This window comes from Oryzias latipes, chromosome 13, assembly GCF_053564925.1.
Source record: "Oryzias latipes strain Hd-rR chromosome 13, Olatipes_Hd-rR_3.1".
NCBI classification, from domain to species: domain Eukaryota; kingdom Metazoa; phylum Chordata; class Actinopteri; order Beloniformes; family Adrianichthyidae; genus Oryzias; species Oryzias latipes.
In genome coordinates this window covers 635,919-649,479 of record NC_136249.1, presented here as the reverse complement: position 1 = coordinate 649,479, position 13,561 = coordinate 635,919, and the positions used below count along the sequence as shown (strand labels likewise).

Sequence of the window (13,561 nt, the reverse complement as noted above, 5' to 3'; positions counted from 1 at the left end):
GGATCTGGACATATAAGGAATGTGGGCGTGGTTAGCCAACAAACTTCGTTGCTAAGGACGTCCAAAGGTTTACTTTTTCCGATTTGTCTGAATCTGACGTCGATTTGTTCGTCATCCCCAGGCGACCCAAACATAAAATGGTTGCTATGGAGATAAAAATTAATAGAAAGCCACCATTTTGAAAAAAGTGGATTTTCCATCAACTTTGAACATGTAGCTTTTACCAATATGATACTCTCAAACAATGTGTTTTTTTGGAGTCAGTCAGTTGATGATGCTGATTCCAATGCTAGCACTTTTAGCCAAATTTGCAATATCTTTACATTTTCAACAGTTCAGCCTATTTTAACCATTGAACTATTAAAATGTTCAACTCCTTCATCTAATGTAATGCCTGGTATGACTATTAGTCCTTCAAATCCTTCGACTTTAAAAAAGTGAAAACTTTAGTTTGTTTTTTCCACGTATAAAACGAAACTGTGGCATGAAATCGTTTCAACTCGGCTTCTCCCAATAAGACAATACACGAAGAGCGTCATTCATAGAAATAAAGAATCTATTTATTTATGCCGGCGGCCTCTTTTCGTCGCCGGAGTGTAAGCTCAGCGGCTTAGTCAGCGGGTTTATAATACAGAGGTTCTGAGTTTGAATCTGACTTTAGACTTCTGTTTCATGATCTTTTTTTTCATTTGCCTTTCTTGATAAAATTGAGTTCGACTAACTCGATTATATTTCGTTACATGGAAGAATTTTCTTTGCGGTGGGGTTACTCATATTTATTGGATGGAAATCCTGCCCACAATTAAATTGAGTTCATCCAATGAGTTATTTTTTTGAGTCTGTGAGGCCAAACAGAATTTATTAACTCCCTAATACATGCCCTAATACATGCTCATGGAAACTTATAAAAGGCATAAGAAGACAGGAATCACTGTATAAATTCTCTCATTCAATTAAATATTTTTTTTATTTAGCGCAATGAAAAACAAAACTGAGTAGTAACAACTTATTTTAAATTATGTAGTATAACTGAAGGACAATTCTGGGCAACTTTTCAAGTCCTTTTTCATTTTTTTCTCTCATCTCAGAATGGCACTAACACAGGTGATCAACACCAAACAGAGTGGCCCTTATGCAGCCCCCCCACCGCTGCACATCTGTGTTTTGAGGGAGAGGGAAAAGTCCCAAGTAATCACCTGGGCCTTTTCCTGCAATACTGCTGCCCCTCTAACAGCAAAAAATAATAAAGTAGTAGTTATTACCGATGGTCACTCTGTCATAAAGGTGACCTTACTCGAGGAGCTGGCCTGCAAAGTGTCTGTGGGACGACACTACAGAATGAAGGGGTATAGGTTGCAGGGAGCCTATCCCCCCTACTACATCCTCCCCACTAAGAACACGGCCTTTTATCAGACCTTCCCTGTTCCAGTGACTGAGTCACTGGAACAGGAGGCCGACAGACTATTAGATCCTCCATCAGTGGTCACACCCCTGACAACTGTGGACCAGGTGAAAGGTCAACCCCTCCTCACCTTTGAGGGAAAGGTCCTGGAGGTAAGGATGTACGAGACATGTAAATGCTCACAATCTGCCTTAACAGAAAATGTCATTTTTACACAGTAATTGTCTTCATTAGGTGTTTGCAATCAGGATGATCCACGGTGGGAGGAACGATGTATCAATGAGGCAGCAAGTATGTATAGACACCAAGTATGTACTTCTGAGTGTGTGTGTATGTGTGTGTTTGTAAATAAAATTGATTTGATCTATTGATTTATTTCAAGCATTGTAGTCACAGCAATAAAGAATTTAAACATATTTATCAAAATCAAAACAGAAATGAACACTGTGTGTGTATTTATGCATAAAATTGACTTGATTTGATGACAATAAAGAATGTACATTTATCAAACTCGTTACAGAAATGTTGAAATGCATAATAACTTCTCTCACTGTACAGGACGGGGCAGAGGTGAACGTGTCTCTGTGGCGGGAGGCGGTCCTTTTTAAACTGGAAGCAGGTGGCCATGTGAGACTTGCCCACATGAAGCGTGGGGGTTCAGTGGGTGGGTTCCTCCAGTCAACAAATTACACCACAATAGAGGTAAGGACTAAAACAGTAAAAATGACAATGAAACAAACACTGTGAAATGATATGTACTCAAGAGTAAAGATGGAAAATAATTGCTAAAATTGTTTTTGTAGGTGGTCATCCAAGCTGTGGAGGAGGTTCGGCTAAAGATAATAGCCATCAGGGAGGGGAGGGAGAAAGGGGACCTGGAGCTGCTCCTGGAGGACTTTGAGACCCTCGATGTCAAAGAAGAGCTCTGGAACTCTCTGGAGCACTCACTTGAAGATGGGCCTCTCACCATCCAGGCCGAGAAAACGGGCAAGAGGGTGTCCACAATAACAGTCATTAACTAATCATTTTATGTATTTATTTATCTATTTATTTACATGTAAAAAAAATTGTATTCGTTACTATTATTAATTATAATTTATCATATTTAAAATAGCATTTATTTATTTTATTCAAAAAAGTATTTACTACTCTTTTTTTACTCTGTTTAAAAAAGTATTTATTATTAATATTTATTGTTTGATTGGATTTAAAATATTAATTACTATTATTATTATTTATTGATGATTGAATTTAAATAGTATTTACTATTATTAATATTTATTGATTGTATTTATTAATTATATCATCTTGACTGTGATAAAATATGCTGTTGATTAAGTTATGTTGTCTAAGTATTTTTTATGAAATTAATGTTTTTTATTGAATGGTTGTATGTTTGAGATTAAATTTTTATCATTAATGGATTTATTCAATTGTGTTTTTGTTTTTCATTAATACATTGAGAAGCAGCAATGAATTATCAGTTCAAGATTAAAGGGATTTACATTTTTTGCTTACATTTTATTTATAAAGCTAAACACATGATTATTTTCACTAAAGTGTGACAATACTACTATTATCATTATTACATATTACTATTATTATTTATTGTTATTTTTTTTCCAATTTCACCTTTCAAGTTTCATTACTATTACAATACAGTCCAACACTGCATGGCGGACCATGTGTTACACACCTTCAGTAGTGCTACATCGGAATCGCTCAACCCCTCATTAACCATTTTGTATGCCACTAAAAAAACGTAATATACAACACAGTAAAAATGTCTCGTTATGCAACTACATAAAAAAAATGAAAATAACCACATACATTTGGAATATTATTTATTATATTTGTCATTTCCCTCATTGAAAACAGAAGTAACTAAAAAAAAAAATCTATCCTCCTTTCTTTCCTCAAAAACAGTTCGATCACCCTGTCATGTAGATTCGTCCGCTCGACAGACGCAGTGGATACGGGGATGGTCAACGCCAAACACACAGATCGGTGCGGCTGCTTCATAATGCCCAGCCAATTCCCTCTGTTTGTTCTTGAATATGTTTGGGTTACAAGTCTATTAGCTACATTTCTAATGTATTTAATGTTTTCTTCTTGTGATGTTTTTGGAATGACTGTAACTGTTGAATGTGCCGGTACTTTAAATGTTGCTGTGTTTAGCCAGTAGAGGTCGCTGTCGCGGAAGTCATCGCTGGACGTTTACTTTGAAAAAACGCACGGCAGCCGTCTTCCTGTTTAGCTCTGTGACTCCGCTGTCGATTCATCTGTGAGAAAGAAAAGCTATTTGTTGTAAGTTAATTTACACGTAACATGTAAATCCTATCTTTTGTTATTACGTTGTTGGAGTCATTTGTTGGCATTTCAGCATGATGTGTTTTTACGGGGATACACAGAGGACGAAGACGGGGGAGTCGCGGTAGGGAGGAAGCCATTACACATGTGTAGCGTTTAAGAAAACGGCGCCATTTCCTGTTTAGGAAAACAGAGTTTTCGTCTGATTATGTATTTGTAGCGTTCCAGTGGTTACTTAATGACTTTTAAGTAATATAGATCTGTTGTATGTGTATTTCTGTGGTCAGAGTCCACGGTCGTTTTTCATTTTTAGTTATTTTCAAGATGTGTGTGTGCTAAATCTTTTATCTGACTTTTGCCACAATATCTGTCAAGTCAACCAGTTGACAGAATCACCTGTTTTTTTTTTTTTTTCAGAAAGTAAGTCTGTGTCTATTTCTGTATAATACATTTCTATATAAAACTTCAGTTAAAATATATAATTTACATGTTATTTTCCAAATAAAAATAATTAGTAATTCATTTTTTTAGTCGTCTAAATCTGTTTTAGAAGTTTTAATTTCCAAGTAACATTGAACGCATCATGTAATTTTATATGCGTCACAATCTTCCCTCTCAGTTCCCTCCCGTTTCTGCTGAGGTGAGTTGCGTCCGGTTCAGTCCGGTTCAAAATAATAAAATTACGAAGTAATAGTCATCTGCTTTTACTGTAAAGTTATTAGACGTTTGTAAGTTTAAGTTACTTTTATTACTCTACCGCGGGAAAATGCTGAGGGGGGGAGACTAAGAATCGCATTAGACGTTAGCTAACATGCTAAAGTGCTAACGTCATGCCACATGCTAGCTAGTCTTGCGGTTTTATCAGATTGACTGAATTGTTTACGGTTTCCACAATGTCAAAGAGTTTTTGTGGTTTATTAATTACAAAGTAAAAATACATACAAGTACAAATGCAACATTTTTCACATGTAATCTAATGTATTTTTTCAGTATAAAAAGTGTAGATAAGTAAAGTACATGTTTAGGATAAATGTTGTGTTTTAAAGCACTTGCATATATAAAGTATCAAAATTTAAATCACTACCTTTATCATATGTAATGTAATAAAATAACAATAAATCCAGATTTTCGGTGATCTTAAAGTGTCAGAAATTAACTGGATAAATGACATGTTTTTTTTTCTCTCCTAGACTGAGTGAACTTCACTGTGTTTCGGCTGGTAAGTACACGTCTTACCATCTTTTTCTCTACTTTATAATGGACTGCTTTGTAATTTTAAATAAATGTGGTCTACCCTGAGCTCAGATATTGTGTTTTTTAATGTGGTATTGTGTTCTTGCTCACTAAAGTCCCTAATTTCTTCCACTTTCTGATCCACACCACCCTTAAGTCTGATTTGTTCTGACATCAAATGACTGCACTTTGTTACATGAAGAGCTCTGTAGTGTTTACATTTGTCTGCCTTTTAACAAAGTGCAGTAGGAGACTAAACTTTATCCTTCCAACAACTAAAAAATGGAATGTAAAATATTTATATCAAACTTTGTAGTATTATTCAGAATTTCTTATTTTTATGTGGATCTATCTAACGGCTTATAAACTGCATTACTAAAGAAGCTAGTGGCATCTGTTTTTAATATGACATCCTGCTGGCTGGACAGCTTTACACATTTCTGACATCATTTTTTGTGTGTCTTCCAGGAGATCCTGTGTCCACGCTCTCTGCTCTCTGCTACTTGTTATCTTGGCTTTTTCTAGACTTTGCCTTTTATCTATATAAACTCTTTTAAATACACTATCACTATTCTGTAACTGTTCTGCATATTCTCAATCTTTAATCCTCTAATTTTTTTGTTACGTCTTTTTGTTTTTTTTGTTTTTGTCTTTTTTTTTCTCTTCTTCATCTCCACTCTGATTTTCTCCTATACCTCCTTTCAGGTGAAAAGTGCCTATTTCTCAGCGAATAAGTGCTGCAGGTGAAAAGTGCCTGGTCTTTTGTTCGGAAAACTATATACGAAACCCAACTATAAGACCTGTGAAAGATACCAGATTTCAAATATATAAGATTCAACTGATTGTTTGACCAAACTTCTGTCAGGTTAAAAGTGCCTGAGGCGAATAAGTGCCAAAAATCTTGCTTGATTCCAAAGATACCAGATCTTGTATTGTGTATAAATCTAAAGTCTGAAGAATGCCTAAGAAGAACCAGCGTTCCCAGTCCCAGAAGGCCCGATGGAAAAACGTGAGAGAAGGTGCAGCTGCTGGTGAAAAAGAAGCTCCTCAGATCGTGAACCTGGTATATGTGTCTGCTGAGAGTCCAGAGGTCCTACATGGTGGTCAACAAACACAGAAAGGTTCGTATGCTGATGCTGTGAAGAGAGGACGTCACCCTGATAGTTTGAGTGAAGTAGAACACATTTCTGATGGAGATACTTTCTCAGCTGTAGTTCACCATGATGCTACTCATAAGCCTCCATTTGCTCAGAGACAGCAGGTACACCAGACTGAACCAGAAGAACCGAGTGCTGGACCATCTCATGTGGAAGAGATGAAGCTGAAACTGCAACCATCTGTCAAACATGTTTCTGCATCTCACAGCCAAAGTTCTCCTAAATATGGTACATCTAGGAATACACAGTGTACAGCTAACAGTCAGGTGTTTTTGGCATTTCTGTATGAAAATGAGAACATTACCAGAGCAGATCTTGACCATGTTTTAGATAAAGGTGATGCGGTGTACAGACAGGTCAGACAAAGGTTTCCAACCAGTGTTTATCTGGCCACTGATGAGTTACCAGAGGTAGTACCTGCACGTAGATCTACATATAATGTGAACATGACTCTACCTGCCATTTATGGATCATTTCTAGGAGGAAACAACCTTCCCAGCCTTGAAGAAGGACTCAGCCACCTGTCTTCTGATGTCCAGTATGCTCTGCTGATCATGTCAGGTTTGACTGTTGCAGTTTTCCGATGTAAATCACATGATGGCTACGACTACGGCTTCTTTGATCCTCATTCCCGCACTGCTGAAGGTTTACCATCTGCTTTAGAGTCTGGTACTGCTGTAATGTTGAAATTCACACGCCTGACTGACATGATTGACAGGATCAAACTCTGCCACTCCAAGTTTGACACCCAACCTTCCACCCTGTATGAGCTGAAGCCCGTCGAGTTTTCCAGTGTGAACACAGACAACAACCGAAACGTGTCGGACTGCAGACCAACTGTTTCTGAGTCACACGGAGCTGCTGATGGGTCAACCTCACATCCAGCTGCTGATCAGCCTCTGAACATCTCTCCACACATGTCCACATCTGATGTCCTCATGGAAGAAGCATCTGCTGGTAATATCACCTCAACTGTGCAGCAGGTAGGGCTCATGATGTCTGAGACCACAACTGAACATGAACCTTCAGGTGAATCTACTTCATCACATGATGTTTCTGTCACTGACAAAAATCTTGACACTGATGTCATCCAAACCACTGCTGGAGATCTTCCTGATGCTGGACTTACAGAAACCTCCATTAATTTTTCAAGGCTTACTAAGTCAGAAAGACGAAAAATGAGGAGAAGATTAATAAACTCACAGAAAAAAGGCCAGAAACAGGAGAATAAAAATAGTAAAGAAAGACAAAGATATAAAAATAATCCTACTTTCAGAAAAAAGAAAACTCTGCAGAGTCAAAAGAATTATTCTGAGAACAGCCAACTTCGAGAAAAAAAGAAACGGAATATGAAGGCTTATAATAAGAACTGTACTATTAAAAACGTAGACTTTCAACAAAAAAGAAAACTGTACATCAGAGATCGTTACAGGCAAAGCGAACAATTCAGACAGAAACAAAAAACATATATAACAAAGCTTTACAGACAAAATGAAGAGTTCAGAGGGAAACAGAAAATGTATATAAGAAACCGTTACAGGCTAAATGAAGAGTTCAGAGGGAAACAGAAAATGTATATAAGAAACCGTTACAGGCTAAATGAAGAGTTCAGACAGAGACAAAGATTTTACATGAAGCATAGATCTCATCAATGTTATGAAAATGACAGAGTTTTCCGTTTGAGGCACAGACAGTTTATGAAACAGATGATGAGAGACAGATACAGAAGTAACAATGCATTTAGACGGATGCACAACCTCAGATGTGCCATGATAATAAGAAAAAAGTACAGACAGATGAAGAGACCTACACAGACTGTAGAAACAGAGACGGACAATAGTTTGATTAAAAATGCCATTTCTGTCTTCAGGTCCAACATTCAAGCCGGACCCTCTTATGTTTGCACTGTGTGTCATAAAGCCTCGTTTCCAAACCAGGTCCTAGTCTGCAGAAGGTCCAGTTATGTAACCAACACAGCAGTCATTGAACCGTGCCTGACAGGTAAATATGTCCACGTGTGTGATGGTTCTTGCAGAGACCAACCATGTTTAGTTCCTAGTGAGAGACGAAAGGAGTGGATTTGTCACACGTGTCACAGTTATGTCAAAAAAGGTGCTGTACCAGCTCTAGCTGCTGTCAACAACCTAGAACTGACAGAGATTCCTGATGAATTGAAAGACCTGAACATCCTGGAGAGACATCTGATCTCTAAGTGTATTCCTTTTGCTAAAATAATTCCTCTTCCTAAAGGCAGACAAAGACTGATTCGTGGCAATGTAGTGTGTGTTCCCTCACAGGTGCAGGAAACAGTGGAAGCTTTACCCAGACTAAGAAACGAGTCTCAGGTGATGAGAGTGAAACTGAAGAGACGCTTGTGTTACAAAGGTCATCAGCTGTTCCAGACGGTAACTTGGTCTAAACTTGTACGAGCGCTGCTCAAACTAAAACGTATACACCCACAATACCAGGACATAACTATCAGAGATGAAGCTGAACTCTGTGACCCCACACTTCCTGATGAGGATGATGATGAGGAGGAGGATGATAGGATGGATGATGGTGATTATGATGAAGCAGATTTAATGGAGATAGACATGTGTGAGAAAAGTGCACTGTGTGAGTCTGAACATGTAGTTGAGAGGTTATGTGATGGTGATGAACCAACAGAGCAGAAGAGGAATGATGAAGAAGAGAATGAGCTGCCAAACGGAGGCTTTGCTTTGGAATCCTGTTTGCAGGTGCCAGACATTTCAGAAGAGATCATGTGTTTCTCTGATAACACCTATTGTGTTGCTCCTGCAGAAAGAAACAGTCCTGTCAGCTTCTTCAGAACCCCTAAACTGGAGGCCATGGCGTTCCCGGTGCAGTTTCCTACTGGTCAGAACACGCTGGACGAACACAGACGTATTAAAGTCACACCCAGTGGTTATTTCAAGGCTAGACTTTTTAACACAGATGATCGCTTTGCTAGAGACCCAACATATCTGTTTTTTGCCCAGTTTGTGACTGAGATCCACCTAGCCAACTCCAGCATGATGGTACAGCTGAGAAAAGGTAAAACTCTGACTAGAGATGGACGTAGGATAACCTCAGCTATGTTGCAGGACAAACAAGAGGTGGAGAGACTTGTGAGGAATAAAGATGCCATCAGGTTCATGCAGCCCCTGAGAGGAACTCCAGCCTACTGGCACAAAACCACCAGAGACCTGTATGCCATGATTCGCCAGTTAGGAACGCCAACGTTCTTCTGTACATTTTCAGCAGCAGAGATGAGGTGGCCTGAAGTCATTACAGCTGTTAAGAGACAACAGGGTGAACAGGTTGACTTTGAAGCTCTAGACTGGTCAGAAAAGTGTGAGATCCTCAGATCCAATCCAGTGTGTGTGATGAGGCTTTTTGACAAACGGGTTGAATGTCTTTTCAGAGACTTGTTGTGTTCAGATGCTCAGCCTTTAGGAAAGGTCATTGACTTCTTTTACAGAGTAGAGTTCCAGCACAGAGGGAGTCCCCACATACACATGATGCTCTGGATTGATCAGGCCCCACAGGTAGAAGTAAACAGTGATCAGACTGTGTGTGATTTTGTTGACAGGTACATCTCAGCCCAACTTCCTGACCCAAACACACAACCAGAACTGTACAAGAAGGTGACAGAGGTGCAGAAACACAGCAGGAACCACACTAGAACTTGTTTCAAGAGCGTGAACTCTGGGTGCAGGTTTGGTTTTCCTAAACCACCATGTAGACAAACCATGATAACAAGACCTGATGAAGATGACCACACCAGTGCTGCAAAGGAGAAACTCAGACCTCTGTACCAGCTCCTGATCGACCCTCAAACTGCTTCTATGACCTTGGACCAGCTCCTGGCTCAATGCAACTTGACGATGGCAGAGTATGAAGGCTACCTCCACAGCATGACCAGAAAAACGGCCTTGGTTCTGAAACGTCAGCCCAAAGACTCGTGGATAAACAATTACAATCCACATCTGCTTGAAGCCTGGGACAGCAACATCGACGTGTCCTACATCCTCAACGCTTACTCCTGCATCGAGTATCTGACCAAGTACATCACCAAAAAGGAGAGCGGCCTGTCTGACTATCTGAAAACTGTGATGGATAATGCTCACATGGACCGGGTGAACGAGTGTGATGAGATGAGAGCGCTCATGCAGGCTTATTCCAAAAAGAGAGAGATTAGTGCTCAGGAGTGTGTTACGCGTGCTTGTGGTTTACACATGAAAAAAGGTTCTCGTACAGTTGTGTTTGTACCTACAGATGACAACCCAGTCCGCATGAGTCGACCTCTCTCGTTCCTGGAGAACACCACAGACGACTGCTGCAACATCTGGATGACCAGTCTGAGTGACAAATACAAAGCCAGACCGGAGACAGCGGAGTACGAGGGAATGTGTTTGGCTGATTTTGCTTCAACATGCAGGTTTGTCAGTGCTAACAAGTCAAAGAGTAAGAATGTTTTACCGCTCCTCAATGACTTGGGGTTTGTGCAGAGACGGCGAAAGGACAAAGCAGCTGTCATCAGATATTACCACTGTTCACAGGAGAAACACCCAGAGCAGTTTTACGGTAGACTTCTGAAACTGTATGTTCCTCATCGCTCAGACTCAGAACTGAAGTCAGAGCACTTCCCAACCTATCAGTCCTTCTACCAGTCTGGCGTGTCGTATCTGCCGGGATCCGAAGAGTATGAGTTTGTGATTGACATTGTCAAACGAAACAGAAAGAGGTATGAGAAGAACAGTGAGGAGATCGAGAGCGCTCTGCTGGAGTTTGAAGACAACGGAGATCAGGCGGTTGATGAATGGTGTAATCTTGCTCCTGAATCTGATGTTGTGAGGGTGCAGTGTGATGATGACTTGCAGGCAGATGAGGCTGACAACGAACAGGAAAACGTCCCAGACTACAACCCTCAGTCTAACGCTGGAACAGAAGTCAGAGCCTTCAGAGTGCCTCCATCCATGGACCCTGCAGTTCTACGTGGTATGTATCAGAACCTGAACCAGAAGCAGGCCTGTGTGTTCTATGCAGTCAGAGACTGGTGCATCAAACGTGTGTGTCAACTGGATCCAGAGCCGTTCTTCCTTTATGTTAACGGTGGTGCAGGAACAGGTAAATCTCATCTGATCAAATGCATTTACTCAGAAGCCTCTAAGATCCTGAGGAAACTACCAGCACGTGCAGAGGAGGCCGACATCTCAAACCCAACTGTCTTGCTCACTGCTTTTACTGGTACCGCTGCCTTCAACATCTGTGGAACAACCCTCCACTCTCTCCTGAAGCTGCCTAGAAGCCTGAAACCTCCTATCTGTGGACTTGGTAACCAGCTGGATGAGGTCAGAGCTGAGCTTTTCAACGCTGAAATCATGATTATTGATGAGATTTCAATGGTGTCCAGGCCTCTGTTTGCTTATGTAGATGCAAGGCTGAAACAGATCAAAGGCAGTCAGAAACCCTTTGGAGGAATGTCAGTTTTAGCCGTTGGAGATTTCTATCAGCTGCCACCAGTGAGACAGTCTAAACCCCTGTGTGTGTTTCAACCGTCAGACATTGACCTGTGGTGGCAACATTTCCAGGTGGTCACTCTGACAGACATCATGCGGCAGAAAGACGACGTTGCCTTTGCAGAGCTGCTGAACAGACTTCGGGTGAAGGAAAAGACGGAGGAGTTGTCACAGGAAGACAGAGATTTGTTGTCTCAGACTATCACTGATGCTTCTCGTTGTCCCACTGATGTTCTGCACATTTTTGCCACCAACAAGCAGGTCGATGAACACAACTGTGCAACACTCACTCTGCTCCACCCAGACGTGATCAGCATCGACGCAGACGACTTCCAGAAAGACCCACAAACAGGCAGAATGACCCGACAGGACAAACCAGGTAAAGGAGGCAGAAACGAGTTGGCAGACACTCTGAAGGTCGCTGAGGGAGTTCGAGTCATGCTCACCAGAAACATTGACATCCAGAACGGCCTGGTCAACGGTGCATTTGGTAAGCTGCTGAGAGTGGTAAGTTCTGGAAACGACCAACACATCATCAAACTTGGTCTCAGAATGGACAACCAGGTGAGAAACAACCAGACTGGAGCTGCAGATGACCTGGTCTACATCGAGAGAGCAGAGGAGAACCTGAAACAGAGGAGGGTGGTCCGAAGACAGTTTCCTGTAAGACTAGCCTTTGCCTGCACTGTGCACAAGACTCAGGGCCTCACGACCAGTGCTGCTGTGGTGTCACTGAAGAACATCTTTGAACCAGGTATGGCTTACGTAGCTCTCAGCAGGGTGACGGCTCTCAGTGGACTGTATCTACTGGACATGGACGAGAGGAAGATCTATGCCAACCCAGAAATCACTGCAGCTCTGCACACCATGAGACCAGCACGGGTAGACCACACAATGCCTCTTCTGCAGGTGAGAGAAGCAGTGAGCAGACCCCACACTCTGACTATTGTCCACCACAACACAGAGGGACTTGCATCTCACATCAGCGACATCAGGAGTCATCATGAAATGTGTCTAGCAGATGTTTTGTGTCTCACTGAAACCCACCTGCAAGGCTCCTCTGTTGCAGAAAGTCTCCAGCTGGACGGCTACGCCATGTTCAGACGTAACAGACACGTGTCCTACACTAACCTTCCTCACATGGCTAGCAGAGGTGGAGGAGGAGTTGCTGTTTATGTCAGAAACTACATCCAGGTCCAACACAAACAGTATTTACACAATGTGACTGATCTTGAGTTTGTGGTTTTGAAGCTTCAGGCTCCGTTCCAGGCTCTGATAGCAGCTGTCTACAGACCTCCAGACTACAGTGTCTCAGTATTCCTGCAGAACCTGGTAAGTCTTCTGGACTCTCTGGAGGTGATGGACTGTCATCCAATCATTGTGTCAGGTGACTTCAATGAGAATCAGCTGCTCATGGTACGAAAGCCCATTGTGGAGATGTTTCAGTCTAGAGGGTACAAACAACTGATCACTTCTGCCACCACAGAGAAGAACACGCTGCTCGACCTCATTTTCATTTCTCAGCCACAGCCATGTCTCAGTTCTGGTGTCATGAGGACCTACCACAGCTACCACAACCCTGTTTTCTGTGTCCTGTCCTTCAGCCAGACGTGAACAAGTCAGGTGAGCTTTAAATGTGCTGAAATATGAGACCAAACTGTGTTTGTGCTGCAGGAAGGAAGACCGTAAATGTGAGTATTTGGGATCTAAACGCTGAACTTGTTTGAACTGCTGGTATCATGTTTGTAAAATACTTCAACAAAAGACACAAAGGGAACAAAAGATTTATTCTGCTCAGTCATAAATATATTTTTACAAGTCAATTTAATATAATAAATTTTACAGATTATGTTTTTTAAGAGTATCAAATATATTCTGATTTTTATTGCAGATCATTGTTTTATTAGATAATCCAACATTCTATTTAATTTTTTTAG

At 41.0% G+C, this 13,561-nt stretch overlaps 2 protein-coding genes and 1 long non-coding RNA gene across 4 annotated transcripts in view; 1 reads left to right on the top strand and 2 right to left on the bottom strand.

Moving 5' to 3' along the window:
- lsamp (limbic system associated membrane protein) overlaps positions 1-13,561 on the bottom strand; it is an 834,470-nt gene that overhangs the window by 763,929 nt on the left and 56,980 nt on the right. The gene's annotated exons all lie outside the window — the stretch shown is intronic.
- LOC144996873 (uncharacterized) overlaps positions 1-13,561 on the bottom strand; it is a 248,637-nt gene that overhangs the window by 189,288 nt on the left and 45,788 nt on the right. The window lies entirely within an intron of this gene.
- On the top strand, positions 3,692-13,396 carry LOC144981795 (uncharacterized). 2 transcript variants are annotated; one of them, XM_078930209.1, is made up of 4 exons: positions 3,695-3,709; positions 4,903-4,931; positions 5,414-8,103; positions 9,695-13,396. In XM_078930209.1, the coding sequence occupies exon 4, from the start codon at positions 9,855-9,857 to the stop codon at positions 13,236-13,238; it is 3,384 nt and encodes a 1,127-aa protein (XP_078786335.1). In that variant the 5' UTR covers positions 3,695-3,709; positions 4,903-4,931; positions 5,414-8,103; positions 9,695-9,854; the 3' UTR covers positions 13,239-13,396. The 2 variants fall into 2 exon arrangements, with proteins under 2 accessions (XP_078786334.1, XP_078786335.1); XM_078930208.1 differs by having other exon boundaries at positions 3,692-3,709; positions 5,414-13,396.